Raw genomic sequence first — 23,945 nt, forward strand, 5'->3', positions numbered from 1 at the left:
ACAATCCTCTTTCTGTAGTTTTGTCAATCCGGAACAATAACGGTCATTAAAGGGATCTTCTGAAATAAAAAGAAGCAGACATGAGACACTCAACTTCTTCGGTTAGTCATGCATTAAAAATGAAATTTTAGAGCTGTTGAGGTGGAGACTCTGTGTCAACATTAATGTAGCCTGAGGTCATGCACATATACATCCCATGTTTACATTCAAAGTGCAAGTACGTTTGATTTATTAATCCAAAACTCTGTCAGCAAAATCTTCAATGCAATAAAACATGTAAGAGCATGTGATAGCTGTGAGTTCAGACAGGGTCACAGTCTCCTGATAACTGGATTAGGGAAGTGCAGTTCAATAAATAATCAAACTTCATGACCAGATTTACTAATTTGTGAATGGAATATTCAGATTTGTATTGTATTGGGCCCAGATTAACGGCCATACATTGTGTTAAAGCTTTAGTGTAGCCACCCACCACTAACCGGGACTGCAGCTCTGGGGCTTCAGTCATAAAGCCTCAGAGTACAAAAAGTTGCTCTTTGTGACAGAATTCAAAGAAAATTCTCAGAATCGGGACGTTTTCATGGAATTTTCCCTCAAAGTCAAGACTTGATCCCAATAAAGATAAATCTTATTTAGAAAGCATATTAGCCCTGAAGCAAGCTGCTAAAAACTGTGAGGAGGACTTTTAGGAGGCTTAAGAGTTTTCAAGCTGTGGAGAAAATAGTAGAGAGACGTTAAAAGAGGTGAAATGTCCCCCAAACAATGAATGACAGTGAGTAAACTAAACGCTTTACAGACTGGATCATGCAGTGATCTTGTTTGTTCACATCTCGAAGGCAATGCAACAACGCAACATCACCGAAAACAAAAGTGATCACAACATTAAGATGTTTGACAACTGGAAATATGCAACACTTTCTCGCGCCATTCCTCTTAACAGCTGAGCCCTGTGTAAAACAACAGCATTATGAGGTTCACATTCACATGACATGTCACTGCAATCAGTACATTTAAGAGGAGACAGAACAGCTGACATTTCTCTCATCATCTACAGAGGGGTGCAGAGCCAGTGCAGATCACACACTGGTTTATCACTCTTAGAAGCTAACCTAAAAAAAAGGTATAATCGGTCTTCCCACCCAGGTACAGTCTATGTGTGGGAAACACTGCTTTGACTATCAGGATATTAAGAGGCTACTGCACGGGGGGCAAGTGTTTCAAACATTTTGAAGGCTGTATACTTTAAAGGTATGGCGTACATTTTATTCAACAGAGATATTCCTTTTGTGTGTCATTAAATAGTAATAAAACACCATATTCTTCTAATGGATTAGCCAATCACATGATTTGAAAGAGTGCATCTCTGGGAGCTATTCGAGAGGATTCTCAGGATGTCTAGAACACGGGCACTGGCTAATGGTGACTGCCATAAAGCTCACCTGGATGTAAACCAGCACAGGTGACAGATGGCATGTCTTATTGTGTTGCAGTTTGTCAGTATTTTGATCTAGAAAATGGAGATATAGTCGTACATGGCTTTGTCTAGTTAAACTGGCACATAACCCCCCAACTGGTGCAAAGGAAAAATGCAGACATGTGGATGTTTACATTGAAGGAGGACCAAAGGCTGGAGGTGCTAGCTCTGCTAGTGTTAGCCACACTCAGTAACCTGTATGCTCTGTGATCCCAGAGTTAACTAAATTGTGCTCAATTCTGACTGTTTTCTGACTGTTTGACTGGCCAGGTAGTCTGAATTTAAATTTTAGTAAACAGCTTAGAAATGTGTCCTAGAGGTGTTCCCATACAATGTTTTCCCTCTACAATACCTCTGCCTGAATTTGCTCAACAGCTGATTGGAGTGTCTATCTGGTACCAGTGAGAGAATAACATATGTATTCTACTACTCAACTTGCTGTTATTTTTGTGTATCACAAGGCTCACAGAATGTAGAACAATAAACTCTCTTTATTGTAGTTTGACGAGGAGTCATGAAGGACGTAAAGAAATACATAAAATAATTCAGTACAGAGAAGATTTATGTGACACATCTTTCTCAGCTGTGTCTGCATAAAAGCATTTGTAACATTGATTTGAAATGTGAAGCTGCATTATACATTACAGTCTTCATCTTTATTGATTCAATAACTGTAAAAGCGTGGTCTTGCTAACATTGAAACTCTCATATTGTTGTTGTTTGCTAACGTCACAAGATGATTAACCAGACTCTTCTCTGCATGCTTTGAAATAATAGTCACTGTGATACATCATTGGTGGTACTGCACTGCACCTTACTATGTAAGCTCTTGTTTTGGAGCGACAAAGAAGAATTTATTTTCACCACAAGTGTTTTATTTGATTTGAGCTTATGGATAATGTTACTTTAAACAATAGGGGAGGCATTAACATGACTAATATTGGTATTTGAACAACTCGTGTGATAACACTGCAGAGCTTCTGCTGTATGAACAGGAAATCATTCTTTACTTTGGTTTGAAACATGATTTTGTGAGGTGTTCCTCCTTTCTAAATTGATTCCAAACTCTTAATTTCCTCATTATGAACTATGCGCACCATTATGAATGTAGTCATTCTCGAATATAGCTTTCAGCGGTTCGAGTGCATCCTAACACATCAAAGACAAAAGAATACTTTGAGCAAAAACCCAAGAACAAAGACAAAAACATGTTTTTTTGTTGATATAAATAAATTAGAATATAACTCCTCCACATCTTATTCCAGCCTGACTTTAAGATTTGGGTTTATTTTGCTCCAGGACAGAAGTATCATGCTGAGCAGACTGAAGCCAAATTTGTTAAAGGACAAAAAATGAAGCTATATATACATCTCTTTTTAAATAAATAATTGAGGATTAAATGGAATGAATAGTGTTGTTGTTCTCCTCCATCCTCCTTTTTGAAGACAAGCCAGCTGCCTTTGATATCTGCAGTTTGTGTGAGGCCTCTCAGCCGGCATCAAGTGACTACAACGGCAAGATTGATTTTTTCCCCCGGCGTTTTTATCACCAGCATAGAGATGCTGATTTTGTTGCAGTGCCCACACAATCAATGCCTCGCACAATGGACAGTTATTCTCCTGTAGGGACCTCTGCTGTGTGTTTAAATAATTAGCAATCATGAAAATGGAATTCTTTGACTCTAAAGCCAGCACATGTAGACCTAACTTCCACACCAGTTGTTTAGTCTGTTGTTCATTTACTCCCATTTACTCTGCTTTTATGGTTCAACGTTTGTTCTTGAGCATTTAGCAGCGCACTAGTGTTACCAGTTAAGATGGAAATCACTGCTTTGTGATGCCCCGAAATACATTCCACAATCCTTTTTATGAGGACAGTTCTTTTATCATCACTTTGTCCTTAATCTTCTTTAACCACATTCCAGGCTCAAATGACAGAGGCCTTAAGGATTTTGTAAAAAAAGAAAAAAAAAACTCGAGACCTTGTGCAGCTAAAAGCAGAAATGATCAGTCCTGAGTTTAAAAGTGAGATTCCCACACGAATCTGTGGAATCTGTATTTTTGCTTTGTTTGTTTTTTGGATGGGACACAATTTTCACTTACTGTAATACAGTTAGAATTTTCTGACAAAATCCTATTATGTAGTATATTCTGTTAGCACACCTCAGTGTTGTAGTGAGGTATACATTTTGGATTAAACCAAATCAACGGTCAATTCAAGCTCAGCTTTTTGAGTTGCTCTATTAGATTGTGTCACTCTGTGTGACGTTACATTCACGTCAATGTGGTCAACGTGCCTGGTTTAGATTATGACAACAACAGTAAGCATTTCAGCTTGTGTTGTTGACTTGTTGAATGGTTGTCTTTAGATTTCTGCAGATCCCTCATCATCCTGTGGATACCTTGAACCCTTTAAGGATGTTATCAGACCCTCCATGCGTTATCAACTTCATTGTAATGCTTCAGATTGGGCGACCTGCACATAACAGTAGCCAGAGTTATCATTATGTGCCATAATCAATACCTCTACAGTAACTTCAATAGCAACAGGCAGAAGATTACAGAACCCTTGTTGTCATAGTTACAGTACAAAGAACACGGCTAAAGTGGGGGCAGAGCCTCAAGCACTGAAACCACTTGGTCTGGTCAGGACAGAAGGCTGTGGTTTCAGTTGTACTTAAATCTATATTTACAGATTCAACATGAATTTAATATGAGAGGTGTGGCTTTCTTTTGTTGCACCGAAAGTGCAAACTATTGACCAATCACGCATCAGCTGGCTTCAGGAACAACAGTCATTACGGAGAGCTAAAGTAGGCAGGACACAAACTCAGCTTCCATTGGTGGTAATCTGACTGATTTCTTATCTTTATAAACAGATAACTGCATTCAAGTGTGGATTATTATCCATTCTAAATCAAAAACTTAACTAGAGCGACAAATCTGCTTGACACTGTATCGTGCCAGCCAATCAGTGATTAGATTTCCCAGCATACTGGAATCCATCAGAAATTATCAATCCTTCCTCCAAAAACAAGCATGGTTTCCCCCTCTTGAGGAAAGTCCAGACATCGTTTGCATTTTTACTCTGTAACATGATGTTGTTGTTATTTCACCTTCCACCCATGAAGTAAGGGTACTGATACTATAAGATTTTAAATTCAACCATTATCACCTGGTGACCCTCAGACTGAATATTGACGTTTTTAGTGTTAATCTCAGCATTTTTATTCAAGACTTTCCTGAAAAGATGTAGCCACATGCTTAAAGTGCTTCTAAAACCAGACTAGAGACTGAGACAGACATCTTAAACTGTGATGAATGAACTGTATCTTTATCATCCTGGAACAGAGAGCTCTCCATCTCTTCCCATCCTTCAGAGAGAAAGTGAGGTTAGCTTCCTTCCTCCCTCCCTCCTTCCCTCTCTCTCTCTCCCTCCCTCTCTCTCTCTCTCTCTCTCTCTCTCTCTCTCTCTCTCTCTCTCTCTCTCCCTCCCTCTCTCTCTCTCTCTCTCTCTCGCTCTCTCTCTCTCTCTCTCTCTCTCTCTCTCTCTCTCTCTCTCTCTCTCTCTCTCTCTCTCTCTCTCTCTCTCTCTCTCTCTCTCTCTCTCTCTCTCTCTCTCTCCCCCCTCTAGTGGCAGTTAGGGAAGCCCTGTGGAGTCCCTGCTAAGCCTCTCAATGGCAGCCCAGCCTCCCACCTCGAGGCCCATTCACTTCTAATGAGGTGCTCAAGTGTCTGTGGCTTAACATGAGGGTCAACAGCACAGAAACGGTCCTTTTACACACTGCTAGCTCCAGCGCTAAAGCTGTGATTAATGATATCATGCTCTCATATTGGAATCTTTACGTGTTAAAATTTTATGAACATCATTAAAATGCACGGTAAACTTTATTGTTTTATACAACAGACAATAACTTCATTGATATTAATTGTCTGTCTGTAGCTTGTTAGCAGTTTATGATGTTACACTTGAATTTTCTAAATATTTAACTTTATGTGTCACTTTGTCATCAAGGAGATAAACATTTTTACTTTACCTCAGCTCTGTCATAAACTATACACTTAGCTTCTGCATATTGCCTGTCACTTGACACATTATTTTGACATCTTCAGGTACATGCTTTATGAACAGCCATCAAGCCATCACTCCACTTTAGCTGAAGAAACACTTTAATATAAAAAATCTCAACAGGTCTTGTTCACTTTGATAGTTCTGCAGACAGCAGACAAAAAGCCTCTTGAGTTTCAGTTTCCTGTTAGTCTCTAACTTCATAAACTCTTCCTCCGAAACAGAACGATGTAATGGCCAAGGGTGGGTACAGAGTGGTGATCAGGGGTGGCCTGGGCCCCCCTTGAAATCCAGCCACCTCATAATGCTAAAGTATGATACTGCAACCTTAGTATTTAAAGTAGATATGAACAGTGGAGACAGAAAGGTAAAATAAAGACATTCATTTCAGTGTGTGTGCACGTGCATGTAAACTATATATAACTCCTGAATAAGATGGAGCCACAGTTTAGCCTGTCCAGTAAAAAAACATGACACATGACATTTGTTTTTCCTGACCTTTAAGTTACTAAATGTCTGTCTTTGATGCTCAGTTTGTCTTCTGAAGGGAGAAAGATGTTTTTGAGGACTGTATAAATCAGTCATTTGGTGAATTGGTTGCTTTTGATTCAACAATAAAACAAAAGCAAATTCATTTTTCAAGGAAGCAAAAGACCCCACATGAAATCGTGCCTTGTATCCGCTATTGCTTTGAAATGGGAGTTTAATGCACAGGGATAAATTCCGTAAATTGACTGATCGAGTGCGACTGGACTACAAAATGTCATTAGCAACATTTTGATCAACCAATTATCTGAAAAAGGTGATGTTAAGGGAGAAATATTTTTGTTCTCAATGCTCTGTAATGTTTTCAACTTGTTTTGGCACAAGTATTTTTTGGCTGCACTGACTTCTCCACCTTAGCCAGGCATTACAACCTGATCTCAATATTTTTCCTCCTTTTCCATCTTCTTTTTAACATTTACGTTGAAGGTGCAGCAAAACAAGTGGGGAGAAACAAAGTTATTACAGTTTAAGTCAAACAAGCGGAAAAGAGTTGAGCTTTAGGAGTCTCAGTGATCCCCCCACTCCTCTCCTTCAACACTTAGTGTATACCTATGATGGTCAATATACTCTGTATTTGTGTATGGCATAAATCTGGAGTAATAAGACTTTACGCAGACATATAAATGAGACCGTCATACCGACCACCACTGCAGCTGCTCACAAACATCAGCTTACATTAACATCAAGCCGTAAACACAAATAATCCTCCACCACACTCAGCTCAGTCAGAAGAAATAAACAGTTAGTGTCACTTCCTGTGTTTTCAGACAAAAAGGAGTCATTCAGGCAGACACTTTGGAGGGAAACTGAGGACATGATGATGGTTATAGATACAGCAATAAAACTCCCAATGTAGAGGGAATAAACATTATTATAGAAACACAGTCGGGGAATAATAACCCTCTTATTAGTTAAAGGTTACATGGTCGTCAAATAAACCCATGATAACTGCTTCACTTCTGAACACACAGCTCATTGAAAAAGGCACTGAGATGCTCTTTTTGCAGGAGATAGAATCGTAAATACTAAAAAAAGATAACATTGTAGTAATCATTTGGATGTAAAGCATGCTTGGTTGTCAAGTCATGAGGAAAGGTCACGAGGATGAAGCAGTGAAAGAAATCATTTGGAAAAATGTGTCTTGTTTTTTATTTGATTTGATCTTGTTTAGCAGAAAACATTATTACCTCCAGAGTTGAATCCCGTTCCTTTGATACTCTTTATTTGCTTGCATTTAAATCCAAGAGACCAGGTGTGATTCTGAGAGACCTGCAGCGACTGAATGTGTTTTCCTGACAATGTGTGCAAAACGTGCCGCTCATTTATTCATTTATTCTCAGTGACTTCTGGGAAAAAACACCGTGCACTTAGCATCCTTCCATCCACAGCATCCCAAACATCAAAGGATATGTGTGTGGCTCTGCTTTGAGTGTGTGTGTGCGATGTGTTGAATGAGCTAAGTGACTGTCAAATTATGTAAGGCTGTGGGATAATTCTGTTGGCTTTTCTCTGCACAGTTTCTTTTTTGATTGTCAGGGCTGGCGAGAGGCCAACAACACACAAACACACAAACACACAAACACACACACATACACACACACACACACACACACACACACACACACACACACACACACACACACACACACACACACACACACACTCTCCTTTAACACTTTGAGCATATCTCAGAGCTCATTTTATTTCTTTACCTTTCCTGTCATGACTTCTCATTCTGTTTCATGCTGACCTATTTTCTTACTTCTTTGTCTCTTTTCTATTTTTGTCGTTCTCTTCCCCTCCTCTCTCTCTCTCTCTCTCTCTCTCTCTCTCTCTCTCTCTCTCTCTCTCTCTCTCTCTGTCTTTCACACACAAGCAGGTTATATTAGAGAGTAATCTCATTTTGTTCCCTATGTTAGCATAATAGCCCTAGCTACATCCTTCTTTTTTTTCTAGTCCCTCTAATTACACCATTGACTGTGCAATAATACAGTAAATATCCTGTAAATTATAAATCACACTGTCAACATGCTGCTACAGTAATGACACACAGTATCACTGCAAAACAGGGCTTGAGATGCTGAATAATTTACAGCGTTTTCATGTGTCATTTTCTGTTTGCCGGATTAAAAATAAATGAAAGATCCTCAGCAAGAACCAGTAGAAAGTTTTTAACATTACAAATGGAAATTTAAGACAAAAATTTCCCTCAGTGTTCTTTTCTGCCTTTTTTTTCTGGCTTGATGAGGAAATTCTAGCAGCTGTTTTCAAGTGTTAACATTATGCTTTTGGAGATTCTTCTTTGTTGCTTTCAATTATTTATTTTCCTCTTTTATTCCCCACACACCCCACGATGATTGCTCCTCCTCTCTCTCTCCCTCTCTGAGTGTGTAAAATGTGCAGCTTTGTCTGTGAAATAGATCCCTGTTTGCACATGGAGAGGCGGCCTCCTCAGAGAATTACACCTCGTCACTGTATCCCTCCATCCTGCTGCTGCTGCTTTGTGTGTGCTGTCCTTTCAATCTGCTGTTAATCTGCCTGTTTTACACAAACACACTTCATATATTTACCTCTAATGTACAGCCCTCATTTGAATTTGCCAAACATGATAGGTTTTGTGCAACCTCAGCCAGTTCTCTGCAACATGTGCTCACAATGTTCCTGCTTTTTTGTTTTTTTTACATTCAAGACAAACCCACAAGTCGTCAGAGCGAATGCTAAAACACAAAGAGCTGTAAATTTGGTGTGCGAGAAGTAACAAGAGGAAGTTGTGCATGGAAATGTGTTGACATGGTCTGGGTGAGTGCCAGACACCCGTTCTTACCCTCCACTCTGACCTCAGCTCAGGGGAGAGGTGGAGCTTTTTTCTGGCTGCAACCTGACTCCGCTGGCCCAGATGGTGCTGTTAAAGGTGAAAAAGAGGAACAATTACTTTCAGATTGACAGAATGTTTGTATTTTCATCAAGATGTGTCGTCAAATGATTCAGGGAACAGGGTTATCATGCAGTTTCTTGGGCTGCTTGTGTTTGTGTGAGTGCATACAGTCATAGCACAACACTCACACCCTGGTCCCTTCTCCTGCCTCTCAGCCTGACTCACTCCCACAACTATGCGAGCAACTCCAGCTCAGTCACCTAATTGATTCCAGATTTTTCCCTCATCCCTTCACTCTCTCAGTGCCTCCTCCTCCTCTTTCTCGTCTTCCTCCTTCTACTCCTCCTCCCTGTCACTGCTGCTCCTCATTCTGTTCATCTTTTTATGCTTTCTGGGTCTTAATGCCTTCCATATACATCTGAGTTAGTTTAAGCATGTTTGATGATGTTATTACAATAATAAGTATAACATTTATTTATATAGCACTTTCCTGAACAAGACTACAATGTCTTACACCAAAAATACTAAATCATAACACAAGAACACTGATGAAAACTGGAAGGAGAGATAAAAAAGGAGAGATGGGAAACAATACATTATCAATACCATCAAAAAAGGGGAGAAGTCAAATAAGGAAGTGATGTTATCTGTCAGGTTGCATCAACACAGGGCTCTCTTGGCAGATTACTGGCCTTACCTGGGCACTGACTTATGCAGGGCGGCATCATGTGTGTGCACGCACAAACTAAGCTCAGCAAAACAATTAGAAAGCAAAACTGTGTTGTCTTCTTGCTCTACTATTCACAGGCTTGTGATTGAGTAAAATCAACATTTTTCATTCCTAACTTCCAAATAATAAAAATAATCTAGGGCTTTTATTTGCAGTAAATTGCGGCTAGTTAGGAAAACAAATACATTTTCGAATTTTTCAGACCACAAATAATGCCAAAATTGAATCCATACTACAAATCAATGAAATGTCAAAAAAGCTCAAGCAATCTGTTGCACAGCACAAATGTTGATTAGAACAAAACTCCTGTCCTGACCAGGTTATTAACCAATTATAGTAAGGAATTTTGAAATATTATTAAGGGTAGCCAATCAGATTTGGTGGCCTATAGGAGCCCATGCCACCCTGACCTCCATCATAGACACCCCCCTTGTTTGTTGATATATTATTGTTTGTAAACAAACAAACAAACAAAAAAAACTATTTATGGGCGCCAGTGTTTGATTGATAATAGCATAGTTTATACATCACATTTGAAAAGAAGAGTTTACAAGGTGCAGAAACAAGCAAAATCGGGATATTGCCAAGCCAACACAATAACACTCAAATAATGTCAACAACAATACAATACAAAACAAAACAAAACAATACAATACAATACAATACAATACAATTCAATACAATACAATAATATACAATACAATACAATACAATACAATACAATGCAATACAAGGTGCAGATTAGATCAAGTTAAAACATGAAAACTCAACATGTGAAAGGACAGCTCAGAGAATATAAAGGGATGGTAAAAGACAAATTGAAACAAAAACACTTGAAAAAGATGAATAAATTCACAACATCAATAAATACAAGTAGAAAGTATAGGACATTAAAGATGCAAGATGTATAGATAATACATTTTGCACATCTTGTTTGAATCCACACACCCACACTGCAAAGTGGTGATTTTGCCCAGCAGAGACTCTGTTGTGTTGATCTGACAGGTGCCACTGAAAAATGTAGGTAATGGTGTCAAACTGTAGAGCGTGAGAGTGTGTGGGTGGGTAAGTCCATGTGTCACCAAGACAAGGGTGGGAGTCTTTCATGTTTAAAGAGCGAATGAGGTGAGAAAGTCAAGCAGGAAGCTGAATAAAATGTCCTTGTCTTTGTTTTTCTTTTTGGGGGGTAAATTAAATTTGTGTTTGTAAAAATATTTTTAAAAAGCCTGAGTGTTTAATAGTTTATCTGTTTTCTGAGCAAAACACACTGTGAGGTTTTAGAAATACTGAAAACATACACTGTTAAGTTGACGATGACAAGCCTTCACATCAGAATTACGTAACATCTAAACAGCGTGTCCTATGCTGCAAGGTTATATCAATACACAGTATTTACAATAGCTGTCAGAAGTCTGATCTCTGCTCTTCTTTGTGAAGGAATCTATCCCTTCAGGCAGCTTGATTCCCTTGAAACAGAAAAAACAGGAATAATTATTAAAACCTACAGAGGCCTGCCGAGCTGTGATTCTTTTCCATTTCACATAAAAACAAACTGTTTGCAAAGAAACTTTCTGCCTCATCTCCACAGCTGCTGATCTCACTGATAAAAACAACTACCACCAGAGAGCGAGTTACTTTAACTGAGTTCAGATCTGACCACTGTTACATGAAACACCAATGCTGCTTCTTAGAAATGTACTTCTGCAGACAAACATGTTTTCTTCAACACGGATGTTAAACTCTTATTCAGTTAAGGAACTTTAATAAATTAATGTGGCCTTGCTTTGCCCCAGAAGTTGATATATAGTATGAGTGTAATCAGCAATGTAAGATGAATTGAATCCTCTTATAATTTAACCACCGTGTAATGTAACCTATCACATGGAGAGAGCATGTCTTAGAGTGCTTGGTTTGTTTCATCTTTAAACCAGAATTGGCTTCTACAGTGATGCTTTTTGTGTCTCTCAGTGTTCAGTTCATTAGTGAAACAGACAAGAATCCTCAGAAAATCCTGTCTTCAACACAGCTTGATGGAGCATAATTGGTCTTAATGCTGGAAAATTCTGTCTTAACTAAGACCCATTCATAAATTATGCTTGTCCAATTACATTTTAGGGAGGAATCTCACTTTAAAAGGAAAGGAGGATATAACCAATATTTAGTAAAGTAGCAAAAAGGAAAGACATATGAGACAAAATCAACGCAAAGCAAATTTTTTATTTAATCAGGGACTCTGAAGCTGGGAGAAGCTGGATGTTAGCTGAATCTTCTGGGCTAATTTCAATGGATTTGATGGTTGTTGTGCTGGATTGTTGCACACAAGTTGGTCTGAAAGAATGAATGAAGAAAATTATATTTACATTGTAACTTCCCATTGATTTGTTTACTAAAGGATACATTTAGAGAGATACTTTATGTGATTTAAAAATCAATCAATCAATCAATCAATCAATCAATCAATCAATCAATCAATCAATCAATCAATCAATCAATCAATCAATCAATCAATCAATCAATCAATCAATCAACCAACCAACCAACCAACCAACCAACCAACCAACCAACCAACCAACCAACCAATCAATCAATCAATCAATCTTTATTTGCATTGTTATTATTATTATTAAATTTATATTTTTATTTGTATACCTTATTCTTATGCCTTTGTACAAAGAGAGCACAGTTTACCAAGACAAATTCCTTGTGTGTTGAAGTGTTGAAGCATACCTGGCCAGTGTAGCTGATTCTGATTCTGATTCTGATTCCAAATCACAACAAATGTTATCTCAAGACCCTTTACAAACATAGCAGGTCTAGACCGTACTCTACGTTACATGATTAACAAAGAACCAACATCAAGACAGGATAAGATCCAGTCCCATCTTACAGACAGGACTCTGTCTTATCTCATCTTAATCCAGCATGAGCAGAGCACTTGTCAGCATTTAGCAAGTTACACCTGCAAGGAAAAACTTCCTTTAACAGGCAGAAACCTCAAGCAGAACTAGACTCATGTTAGACAGCCATCTGCCTCGACTGAGTTGAGGCTGGATAGAGGGAGTAAAAAGTACCCTTATAATAATTTCCTCACTGTACCTACAACTAATCCTCACAATTCTGTCAATGAATTTGGCAAATGTTGAACCTGAAAGTGACCTACAAAGATGTCACAGACTTATGTTTGCCTGCTACACCTCAAACTGGTTCTTTGGTCAAAGAACCCAAATTAAAAGCAGACTTGTTGCATAGTATTGGTGGTGGAGTTCCTGAATAACTCTGCAAGCTCTTTAGAAATGTTCTCCTCACATCCTGACTTCCAGACAAACTTCCTGCTGTGGAAAGCAGCCATACTCAGTGTGTTTTTGTTTCCTTTCTGTACATGAATGAATTGAGGTTATATCCCATTCTAATGGCTGTGAAGCTCTGCTGGCCTGGCTGCATTAACTCTGGCTCGGTGCCAGGGTAATACAGCATATTATTGCCATATTAACAGCCAGCTTAAGACAGTGGACTGCTGTTACTGTATAGGTAAAGGCTATTAGTTATCCCCTCTGGGCCCTTTGTGTCTCTATTGCACATTTCTTTTCTTCTTCCTATATCTGTGTTAAAGAAACTCTGGCTCTGTATTATCACAAATATTCCTGTCTTTGGTGGGAGTTCACCCTTTTCATAGAGTCTGTCTTTAATACTTTTATTGAGTTAAGCATTGTGAAAAACAGAATCTTGAAGGACAGAGTAAAAACTTACTGTTCAATGTCACAGATTTTTACCGGATGTGTCAATTGATAGGTGTTTAAGATCAAATAAAATAACTGCAGTGTTACACTGAATTGTCAATCAATATCAGTGACATAACAATTACTTTACATTCTGCTGATCTGCAGCTCGCTGCTCTGCCCGGCCTGCTCTCTTCTTTAGAAATAGTCAGCTCTTAAGGCCTCTTAATTTTCTTCAGTTACATCTTCATCCAGCACCCCACGGTGTTACGCTTGTGTCAGTTTTACTGTCGAGTGGTGTCATAAAAGTGCAGTGAGAGCTTTGCAGAACTCTAACTCATTTGCAAGAGGTGTGTCTAATTTTTTTCTCCCAGCATTAAGGTGACATTATAAACCTGCTTGTCTGTTATGATAGTTTAAAACGTTTTAAGTGTATGATTCTTTTTAAATAGATCAAGCAAAAGGCAGTCCATGTCACAGACCCATTGGCATTAATATCTTTCAACTATAGGGATTTCAAAAGTTTAAGTCAGTACTGGAAAATGTTGCATTTAATTAATTGTCTGATGCATAATTACAATAAACTTATTCATCAAATTTTTCAATTCGGCAGACATACAAACACAAATATGCACATGTTCTACTTAGCATCCCTCTCTAATCTGTTATTAATTCCACATTAGCCTTGTGATTCAGGGTCTTATGTACATTATAAAAAGCTTCTAAGCCTGTCTGGTACTTGGTATGAATTGTATGTGTTTAAGCTTGGGTATTTATTACATAAATTATGCATTTAATCCTGCTAACCAATCAGAAAAACAGCCACATGGTAGCTACTTGGCTGTAAGCAACCAGCGTTAGCATAGTCTGCTAATGAACAATGGCTGTCGATGCTGAGTGTCAACCACAGCTAATTTACTTTTCCTGAGTTTTTGTGGGTCATTGATGATCTATTCTGCTACACGTGTTGAGTGTCAACAGAGTTGGTTTAGCTCAAGCGGCAACCTCCGGCCTCAAACTATGAAGCCCATGCGGAAGTGTTATAAACTGCATTTCATTGAGATCCGCTTGAGGCTGGCTGCAGAAACACCGGAAACCACATAGACACCTATTCAAAAAAGACAATCTTTGCAGCATTAATAAACGTGTTTACAGTCTGGTTCAAAAAATGCCATGGCCCTACAAAGCTAATTTCTCTATCGGCACACACTGTACGGGGGGTGAATTTTTTTCTAATGTGACTGTTCAGAAGATATTAACATTATGAGTTTTTGCCCAAATAAGGACATGACTGACTTGACTCCCGGACGGGAACACATAGCTGTTGGCTAGGAGACTCAAACTCCGCCTCTTTACGTCACACTCTGCCTGGTTGAGTTCAGTATTTCCAATATGGCTGCCGCCTTCGATTGGCTTCAAATCAGCGCTCAGGAACAGATGGGTGATGTCACGGATACTACGTCCATTATTTATACAGTCTATAGTTTAGCTGTGTAGCACTAGGGAACACAGAGCTGATATTTAGCATTATTTTTAGCTCTGTCAAGGAATAGTATCGCCTTAGCTAGCATCTCGCATCTAGTATTTTGTCACTCACCATTCACTACCTAGTTAAACGTTCTATTTTTTTTTTTTATAATGCAGAGATTCTGCTTTGTTCTCTCACACTCAGACGCCTCAAACATATACAGCTAATTTATGCTAACGCTCACATCCTCACTGTTGTAATGTGCTGAACCCGGCAGATGCCAATCAAAATGTGATCGACCACACCCACACAGTCTTAAAGAACGTCTGGAAAGCAAAATGAGCTGTTTTTGATCTTTTTCTTAAAGTTCTAAACAATTATATTCACTTAGATTTTTGTAGACTCTTAATAAGACTTCAAGCCTTGATATCATTCATGTGTTTTCCGACTCAAGCTTTATTTCCAGAGGCTCTAAGGTTTTAAATATGTGCACGGACACGTTTCATCATCATTATCTTCATCTTCATCCCTCTCTGTCTCTGTTTTCCCTCTCTGTCCATCTGTGCAGACTTTTATCTCTCTTTCTCTTTCTTATTATTAGTAAAACACATCAGCATACTAAAGCATATTACCCTGCATAAGCACTACAGGCAACACACATACACACACAGCAAACAGAGACCAACCTCTGCTCAGACATGCAGCAGGGCAGCTAATTAGTAAAGTGGCAGTGGGGTTTGTGTGAAATCACATACACACAATGTTGCATACACAGGCATACACACAAGCACAAACAGGCTGCCCGGTGTGAGCTCATAGCCTGCACGCTGCAGAGACACTGCTGGACGCCAGGACTGATGGTGATATTGATCCAAGACAAATGAGAGAAAGGAGGGAGGGGTGGGGGACCAGGAAGGGAGGGTGTAGAGAAGGGTCATTGTGTGTGAGAGAGTGTTGTTACACCTCAACTCCAGCCTTCAGATCAATACCATCTTAATGTTTGTAAGCAAAGATAGCATTATTGTTGTGAATGGTCACTCCCTCTAGTGGTGTGAGACCAAAACAGCCAGGGGGAAGAGAGAAAAATGAGTGAGAGAGTAGCTGAAAGAGATGGATGTCAAATTCAGAGAGAGAAAGAGGCAAATAAGATGGGGAGACAAACTGAGAGAGATGGAAGGATGGAAACAACGGAGGAGATGAAGAGAAAGGGAGGTGAAAATATTGCGAGTGGTAGCAGGCGACCCAGTTCCATCACTGCTTGTTTGTGTTTTGGGGCAGTGCAGCAGTTAAGAGCATGAAGGCACAGGGATGGGGGGGGAAATAAACACGCATTTGTAAGGACGTCACCTCACTCACTGTACTCACATGCAGCACTCACACACATGCAAAGTGCAGGCCCAGAGCTTGCATGCACAGTCAGGCACTTTGGGACCAGTTGTCACACACACTCTGCGTCCAGTAAGATGAACCCACATGCGCACTTTCATTATGGTTCTTCAAATCTGATGTTGATGTTTAACCATAAAACCGTAAATTCTGAACAGTTTTGAATCACTAAAAATCACACATTTATTTTCTATTTCAGACCCAATTAGCTAATTTATACTGTTCACATTTGGTGTACTAAACAAATTGTCAAGTAGGTGCATACGGTAAATAGAGCTGTAACTATTAATTGATTAGTTAAGTAAGGGATAATGTGTAGTAAGGCAGTGATTATGACAAATAGAATCCAGACAGGCTGAGACATAAGGTGACATGGAGGGGTCACGTCCACCATGAAGGTGGTCAGTGGTTTCAGGTATTGGAAATAAGTATGCAAAAGTAGCCACTCTTCTCATTTATGGTCTTGTAAACTTTTTCATAGAGACATCATTATTTTTAAGATAATTAAGGGACATTATTGCTAATTAAAGTCTGTTTCAAAAGCTGCAAAAAACTCCCCCATAAGAGCTTTAAATAGAATTGTTGGCTTAAATACTGCTTCAGCTTTAAAAAATGAATTTATTAATTATTTTTAAAAAATGTAAAAAAAAGCATTTGCAGCTCAGACTGTCACATTGCGGTTTTATTATTTACAAAATTTCCCTCACTGAACTGCAGTCTGATCCAATTTAGCCTTCGGAGTTTTTTTCCCTCAAATTTTTTCGTCTCTTTTTGTTATTATTACCAAATTAATATTGAACACATCAGCTTCTTTTTAAGAAAACTGGCTTCTTATCAGGGAAAATCAGTAAACACCAAGAATGATGAGCTTTCAGTTTAATCTAATTGAGGCTGATTGGATCCACTTCTTTTAAGATCTTTCAGGCATGATGCATGATTCCCTGCAGCTCTGCCTGTGATGAATGATGGATCATGATGCTGTAAAGCCCTACTGCACTTAGCTGTGCATTTAGTGTCTACAGCGCGCTTTTCCCTCGGGCCATCTGTGTTCCTCTGCTGATTAACAGGCTGTAAAAACTCCAAACATGGTGGTTGCTGAAATGACAGTTTCATGGTGTTTCCCTGAGTATCAGCACCCCCCACACAAATCCCTACAGGACATTTCTTCTTTAATGTATCAGATCATTGTTTTATTTCACACTTCATTTTCTATATTTATAATGTGTGAGTGTGGCGTTGTACATACATGCCTGTGACCTTGTTTTCTTGCGAGAGTGATTTGTCACACCTTGTGTAGATATGGCGCAGTGAGCTGGCTCAATGACAGTGACAGTATAAACAGGAGAGTCTAGTGTGGATAGCATGTTTACCAGGAACCCAAGTACACTAGGATGAGTGAAACACACTGTACCTGCTCTCTTTGAGGCTATAAATACTCCTGCAGGAATTTGAAAAGAAAATTAGGAAAAGGTTTGATTCAGTATTGGTTGTGGTTTTGTTTTGTTGCCTTTGCGCTTATTTCTCAGATCACATATCATTCATATCTATCTGACTATATCTATACATATTTCATGATAAGTATCTCTACATTTATTTTCATACACATCAATGATAAATACATTCTTATCTCCTTGCGTATATTCCTTTATATTTCTATTCAATTTGCACTTTTATTTAAATGCATAAACCGTGCAATTATTCAGATGAACTTTTTTCATCCTGTGTGGTACTGTACAGTATCGTGTCGTATTTTACATTACAGTACTCTACCATACCTCATACACCATACACTATATTAAATGTTTGACATTATATCATGTCTGTTCTGCCATCATACCTCATTGGATGATATGGTTTTGCAGTATTATCGTTTTGTATGATATCCTGCTGTAACATATAGTATATCCTATTATATCGTAACACGCCTTTTGGGGATGAGTGTTCAGATGATGGTAGGTTAGCTGGTCCTGATGAGAATAAATGAAGACAAGAAATGGAAGAGGATTGGCAGAGTGGGGGTAAAACAAAAAAAAAGTTTGGGGATTTTTAGGTGTTGGAGAAAGAGAGGGAGGTATGGAGACAGTGAGAGCTAATGAGCTGGATTTTGCTGGAGACTTGGCATTCTGCTCATGGTGCTTGCTCTCTCTCTCTCTCTCTCTCTCTCTCTCTCTCTCTCTCTCTCTCTCTCTCTCTCTCTCTCTCTCTCTCTCCCTCTCTGCTCTGTAGAGGAGAGGAGCTGGCTAGAGTGAGCAGCTTCCTGTCTGAGCCCTGAAGCAGGAGTAAATGAGGGGTGGGGGTAGGTGGGGGGGTGAGTCGTGTTGGAAGCAATAGAACAGAGGAAGGAGGAGGAGAAGGAGGAGGAGGAGGAGGGTGAGGGGTGGAGGAGGAAGGGAGGGAGGGACCAGTGTTAGAAATTGAATGCCAGGGCGCCATGTTCTCACCGCCAGCGTTTCCATGGAGACGGGGTAATTCTGGCGAGTAAGGAAATTTCATTCACTCTGGTATGAAGAAGAAGAAGAAGAAGAAGAAGAAGAAGAAGAAGAAGAAGAAGAAGAAGAAGAAGAAGAGGAGGGAAATATCAACAAAGCAATAGAGAAAGAGGGGGAAAATAAGAGAGGAGAATGAAAAGGGAGGAGGGAGAAAACCTCAGCTGGGGTTTATGCCACCCATCCCCCAGGCGATGTGCCTCTGTCTCTCACTCCTTTTTTCTTGTGTATTTCTGTGATGCTTGGTTTGTTTGCCACCACCCTATAAGCAAACACAACACCCACCCACAAGCCTCCAGTTTCTTCCAGGAGCCCTGCAGGTATATGGCAAGAACAAAGAGAAACACTGTTAACTGACTCCTGTGTATGTGTGTGTGTGTGCATTTTTGTGTGCGTCTTCTTTTTTGGGAGGACAGAAATGGGGGGTTGGTGCCAGGGAAGGGTCGGGGGGTTAAAGAAATCAGGGGGACGGTAGACTGTGACCCATGTGCAGCAGATTTGACCACGTTTGTCTTCAGCAGCTTCAATTTCACACAGAGAAAAAAATGTTCCAGGTTGAAAGTCTGCGTATGCATGTACCAACCTGAGCATGCAAGTGTGTGTGTGTCAGCCTGCACTGACACACACAAACACACACACACACACACTCTCGCTCTGCAGCTAACTGAAGCTGACAACTGCATGGGGTTTGACTGGGTTGTCGCTGCAGCCAACCTGACAGCTGTACTGCCAAGCACCCTCCATACACACATACACATAAACACGCAGACACACACACATAACTTCATCTCCATTTGTGATATGATGTGCTGTTTCTCTAATCAGCACATGCAGCACGTTTTGACAGGGCAGGCCATAAACACATGCAGTTAAATGCTGAATCATGTGTTGTTTATTATCCACAAGCTGGTGCGTGCAGATGTTTCACTGTCACTGGAAATATTATGACTATTTGTTAAATAGAGAGACAATGAATTGTTGAGAATTATAATTTGATGAGTATTTTCTGCTTGTCTTTCAGTGGCTGAGGAGGGGCTTTGGGAGTGCGGGCTGTCCTACGAGTGCAGGACCCTCCTGTTCAAGGCCATACACAACCTGCTGGAGAGGTAAGAACCAGCATCATTACCCAGAAGCACTTCATTAGCTGCACAGTGAGCACTGCTGAATGATGCACAGGGAATATACAAACAGTTACATAACTATACTAACATAGAAGAAAACATGTCATTTCTGATGGATAAAACTTGTGATGTTAAAAAGTTTTAGTATTTTTGCACAAAACTACAAAGTGATCTAAAGTTAGAAACACAACCCAGTGTTTGGCATTTAAAAGTTGACTCCTAACATGGCAAGACGATATAGATGTATGCAATGCATTAAAAGAAGCTGGACTATATGGTCAAGTGCAATTTCAGTCATGTTGAACAAATGTCTAAATTGGAGAAGTTAAAACAGTTGTCACTACTGTACATTAATAAATGCACAATTAACGTCTTCACATCTACATTTGACGGCTAAATAAGGTGTTAAAAACAATGTTGTGCCGTTGAGTCCATGCTGTCTTTGTGAATGCTAAATATTGACATAAAAGAAAGTCATGCTGCTCAATTAATGGAAATATTTTTTTTTTTCTAATGATTTAAAGTGGATTGTAATTTTTACTTCAGGCAGTTTGATTTCGAACATTTGAAATGTTTTTTTCTTGAAGTACAAGCTTACAATTTCAAAGTGAAAATGTAGCCACAATCAGTTATACTATTAAAAATGTATCTAGCACTTCTTTTAATACATTCAAAGAGGATGTGGGAGTTTATTCCATTCACTTAAAGCTCCTGTGAGGAGCTGTTGATGGTAATGAAACCGACTGAGATTAATATTGATGCCTCTGCATGACCTACAAAAACAAACAAGATCAACAAAGGAAAGCTTATTTCCTTACAGTCATTCTAAATGCTTGACTCCCTTGTCATGGGGTAGATGTAAGTTGAGGATCTAAAGGAGGCGCCAAAATTGACACAACCTGAAGTTTCCTCACAGAAGCTTTAAGGACTTTTTTTTTAGTTTTTCTGAATGAATGAGATATTCATCGTGAATATTTTCCTCAATAAAGTCTGTTTAATCTAATCTAAAATAATCTAATCTATGGAAAAACAATTGTAATGATAAAATAAAAATGTGCTCAGTTTTTTGGAGTTAAATACATGTGGTGCTTCCAATGATCTCCATGCATATCCATTGTTTTCAGCCCATGACTAAATTTCAGTCATGATGTAGCCAGTTGATTCAGAAACACAGAAGACATATTTTCTCAAGTGAATACAATACACTTCACAGTAAAAGCTTAAACAGGAAGAACTTCTATTAGATTTTTGGTGTTTGATGTATAAGTATTATACATTCAACCTCTTCTGAACTGAAAACAGCTCAGTACATGTTAATTCTATCTTTCTTATTTGAAGAAGAGGTATGTCATTTTGAATTAAACACAAAAGTGGCTGATCAAATGGACCTGATGTCATATTGACAGACAGCTCTACTTTTTCTTCCTGCCGCCTCATCTTAATGAAATTATAATCTGAGTGCTGAATCACTTGCTCAAGTACCCAAAGCTCTCCTTTCTGAGTCAGAGCCATCTGTTAAATGAAGCAGCACATATTTGCTCTCTATTAAGTTAAGCATCAGTGATCATCATAGGGGGCAGGCTGAATTAACCTTCCTATTACCTTGAAGCTAACTCCTTTTATAGCTCACTATTTCAACACAGGAGGGATCGTTTCCACTTTCTAGTTCAGATCATACACATAGAGCCGACCTCTGCCACTGTATCATCTTCTTGCTCTTCTTATTGTTTCATACTGACATTCAGTTTAATTAAACAGGGCTTTAACAAACAGTTACAGGTGAAGCGGCAGTTATTATTTAATGAACAAATACACAAGACAACATGTTGATAACATCAGAAACTTCAACAAGGAACACTTCATTCTAAATGTTTGTCTTAGCTCCTGTGGCCACCTATAATAACCAATTTAGGCATGTTATGTTATGGTTAAGAGACTCTCGTTGAATAAGTCTTTGTCTTAATTTTTTTTAGCATTAAACTGGAGCTATAGTAAAGAAGTGAGGGGCTCTTACGCTGTGTGAAGTGTACTGTTATGTAATGTGGGAGATATGCCACTGGCCAAGGCTTTTTTTTAAGGAGCCCAGTGCTGCAGCATGCATATAATTTTATTTTACCATCCTGATAGGCATTAAATATCCTAAACATCTGAGTCCTCTATAAGGCTGGCAAGAAAGTGTTCTACCATGCTTGAGAGCCAGTAACAAAAATTGTAACATGGGTCATATGTCCTTTAACCATATACAGTTCTAAAGGATATCATAAGATTGGAGAGAAAAACCAAGAAGCTTTACTTTGCCCATTAGGTTTTAAGAGTGTTGAAAGAGAAAGGCGAGGGTGGGGTTTCCTATTTTAGCTGTCAATTAAAAACAAGCTGGGTACGTTCCTAAGCGACTGATTACTGAGTCGATTTTATTAAAATCTAAATTCCAACTAGTGTAAAGGTAAGAAAACATTTTGAAAACAATTAAAATGCAGCACAATTTATCCTCCTAGCCTCCTTGCATGTTAGCGTCTACATGCCTGTTCTTGTTATGCATTGCCCTGGTAGTAGTGAAAAAGCAAGTTTAACCAGACACAGCCTACATACAACTTCATCTCCATTTTGTAGATCAGTATACTGAGGTAGTGGCTGGTGGTTGCACTACAGCTTAGTCACAACATATGTCCGGCATTCAGACCTAAAAGACTTATTTCTTGAGCAAACTAGTAATTCTGGTGCTGATTAGCTTGGGTGACAATGTCCAATTTAGCTGACTAAATATGCACATCCCTAGTTAAACATTGCAAAGCGTACTTCTTCTTTTCAAAACTTATCCAATCAATACTTTTACATTAACAGTGTAAGTCAGATTATCAGTAGAAGATCTGTCTGTCAAGTTATCAGAAATTGAACCAGTCAAACATCTGCCTTTGCTCCACCAAGTTCATTAGTGTTGTTCGAGTCCTTGCTACTCTTTTATCTACCATGGCTTTACTAGTTTCCTCCAGTATCACCATACTCACCAGCTTCATTTTCAGACTCATGCAGCTGTTTTAATTGGAAAGGCTTTGAGAAACTCATGACAGGCAATTAGTAGCCCAGCTGCAAGCTAGGAGTTGATTGAAGCTTGAACTGAGCAAAAAAGACGAGGACACTCTGAATGGATGAATGGGGTTTTCAATGTCTTCTAGATGTGTAAACAGGGAATCCCATGCTTACAACTTCGGAATATGAGCTTTGTACACAGAGATAATATGTCAGTGTAAATGTATATATATTTCAATAGTATGTAGTTTCTTCTTAAGCATTAAAAAAAGAAAAACATTTCCTTACATAAGCACAAATTGCTGTAGATTAAACATTTGGTTTCTAATGAAGACATTTGTTGCATTAAATTTGTTACAGTGTCATCAAGAGTATTTTTATGAGCCGGCTTTATGCTGTCTTTTAAATTACAGTATCTGGGGGCTTTGAGCATGAGCTTCAGCATTTACTCTGTGGATAAAATACACTGTTAACTCCCTCACAGTATATTGTTAACAAGGGCTCCAGTGAAGTGACCCTGCTTAGAGATGCACTGATCCGATACAGTAAATTGGTATCAGGGTTAGTTCTGACCTTATTAAGTGGTTTGGGGAAACAGCCTGAAGTGACGGCATTAAATACAGTTTCTTTGGTAATGTTTTTACAAGATGAGTTGTTTCCAGGGGAGATCCGCCTTCATCAGATAAACGAAAAAGAAACAATGAAAAGAATGCCCCAAAGATGGTAGAGGACGCTGAAAGCTTTAGATAGCTCAGGAGAGGAGTCCATAAAACCATTTCATAATTCCTCAACCCCGGTCAGAGGGTCCAGCAGGGAATTCTCTGGCACCTGCTCACAGGGACGAGTCAGAGTTCTGTGAGCGCTGAGTTTTGTCAGGAAAAGGAGGCTGAAATGAGGTGAAGATGTGCACAGATGGTGGGATAGCCAAATAGGGAGCAAGATGACTGAACTGTTTGATGTGAACACATTTTGATCTGATGTAGGAAAAGGTTTTGGAACGATATGTGTTCAAGTGCTCACCACTTCAGGGAAAGCAGATTAGCAGAAA

The 23,945-nt window shown here is 39.1% G+C and overlaps 1 protein-coding gene across 3 annotated transcripts in view; it reads left to right on the top strand.

The window, feature by feature from the left end:
- Window positions 1-23,945, top strand: part of LOC117831615 (mediator of RNA polymerase II transcription subunit 13-like) — a 94,500-nt gene that overhangs the window by 38,300 nt on the left and 32,255 nt on the right. For all 3 annotated transcript variants that reach the window (XM_034710381.1, XM_034710383.1, XM_034710384.1), the window contains exon 3: window positions 19,771-19,855. In XM_034710381.1, coding sequence (XP_034566272.1) covers window positions 19,771-19,855 — 85 coding nt within the window. The remainder of the gene's footprint in view (window positions 1-19,770; window positions 19,856-23,945) is intronic.

This window comes from Notolabrus celidotus, chromosome 19 (assembly GCF_009762535.1).
Source record: "Notolabrus celidotus isolate fNotCel1 chromosome 19, fNotCel1.pri, whole genome shotgun sequence".
Classification (NCBI taxonomy): domain Eukaryota; kingdom Metazoa; phylum Chordata; class Actinopteri; order Labriformes; family Labridae; genus Notolabrus; species Notolabrus celidotus.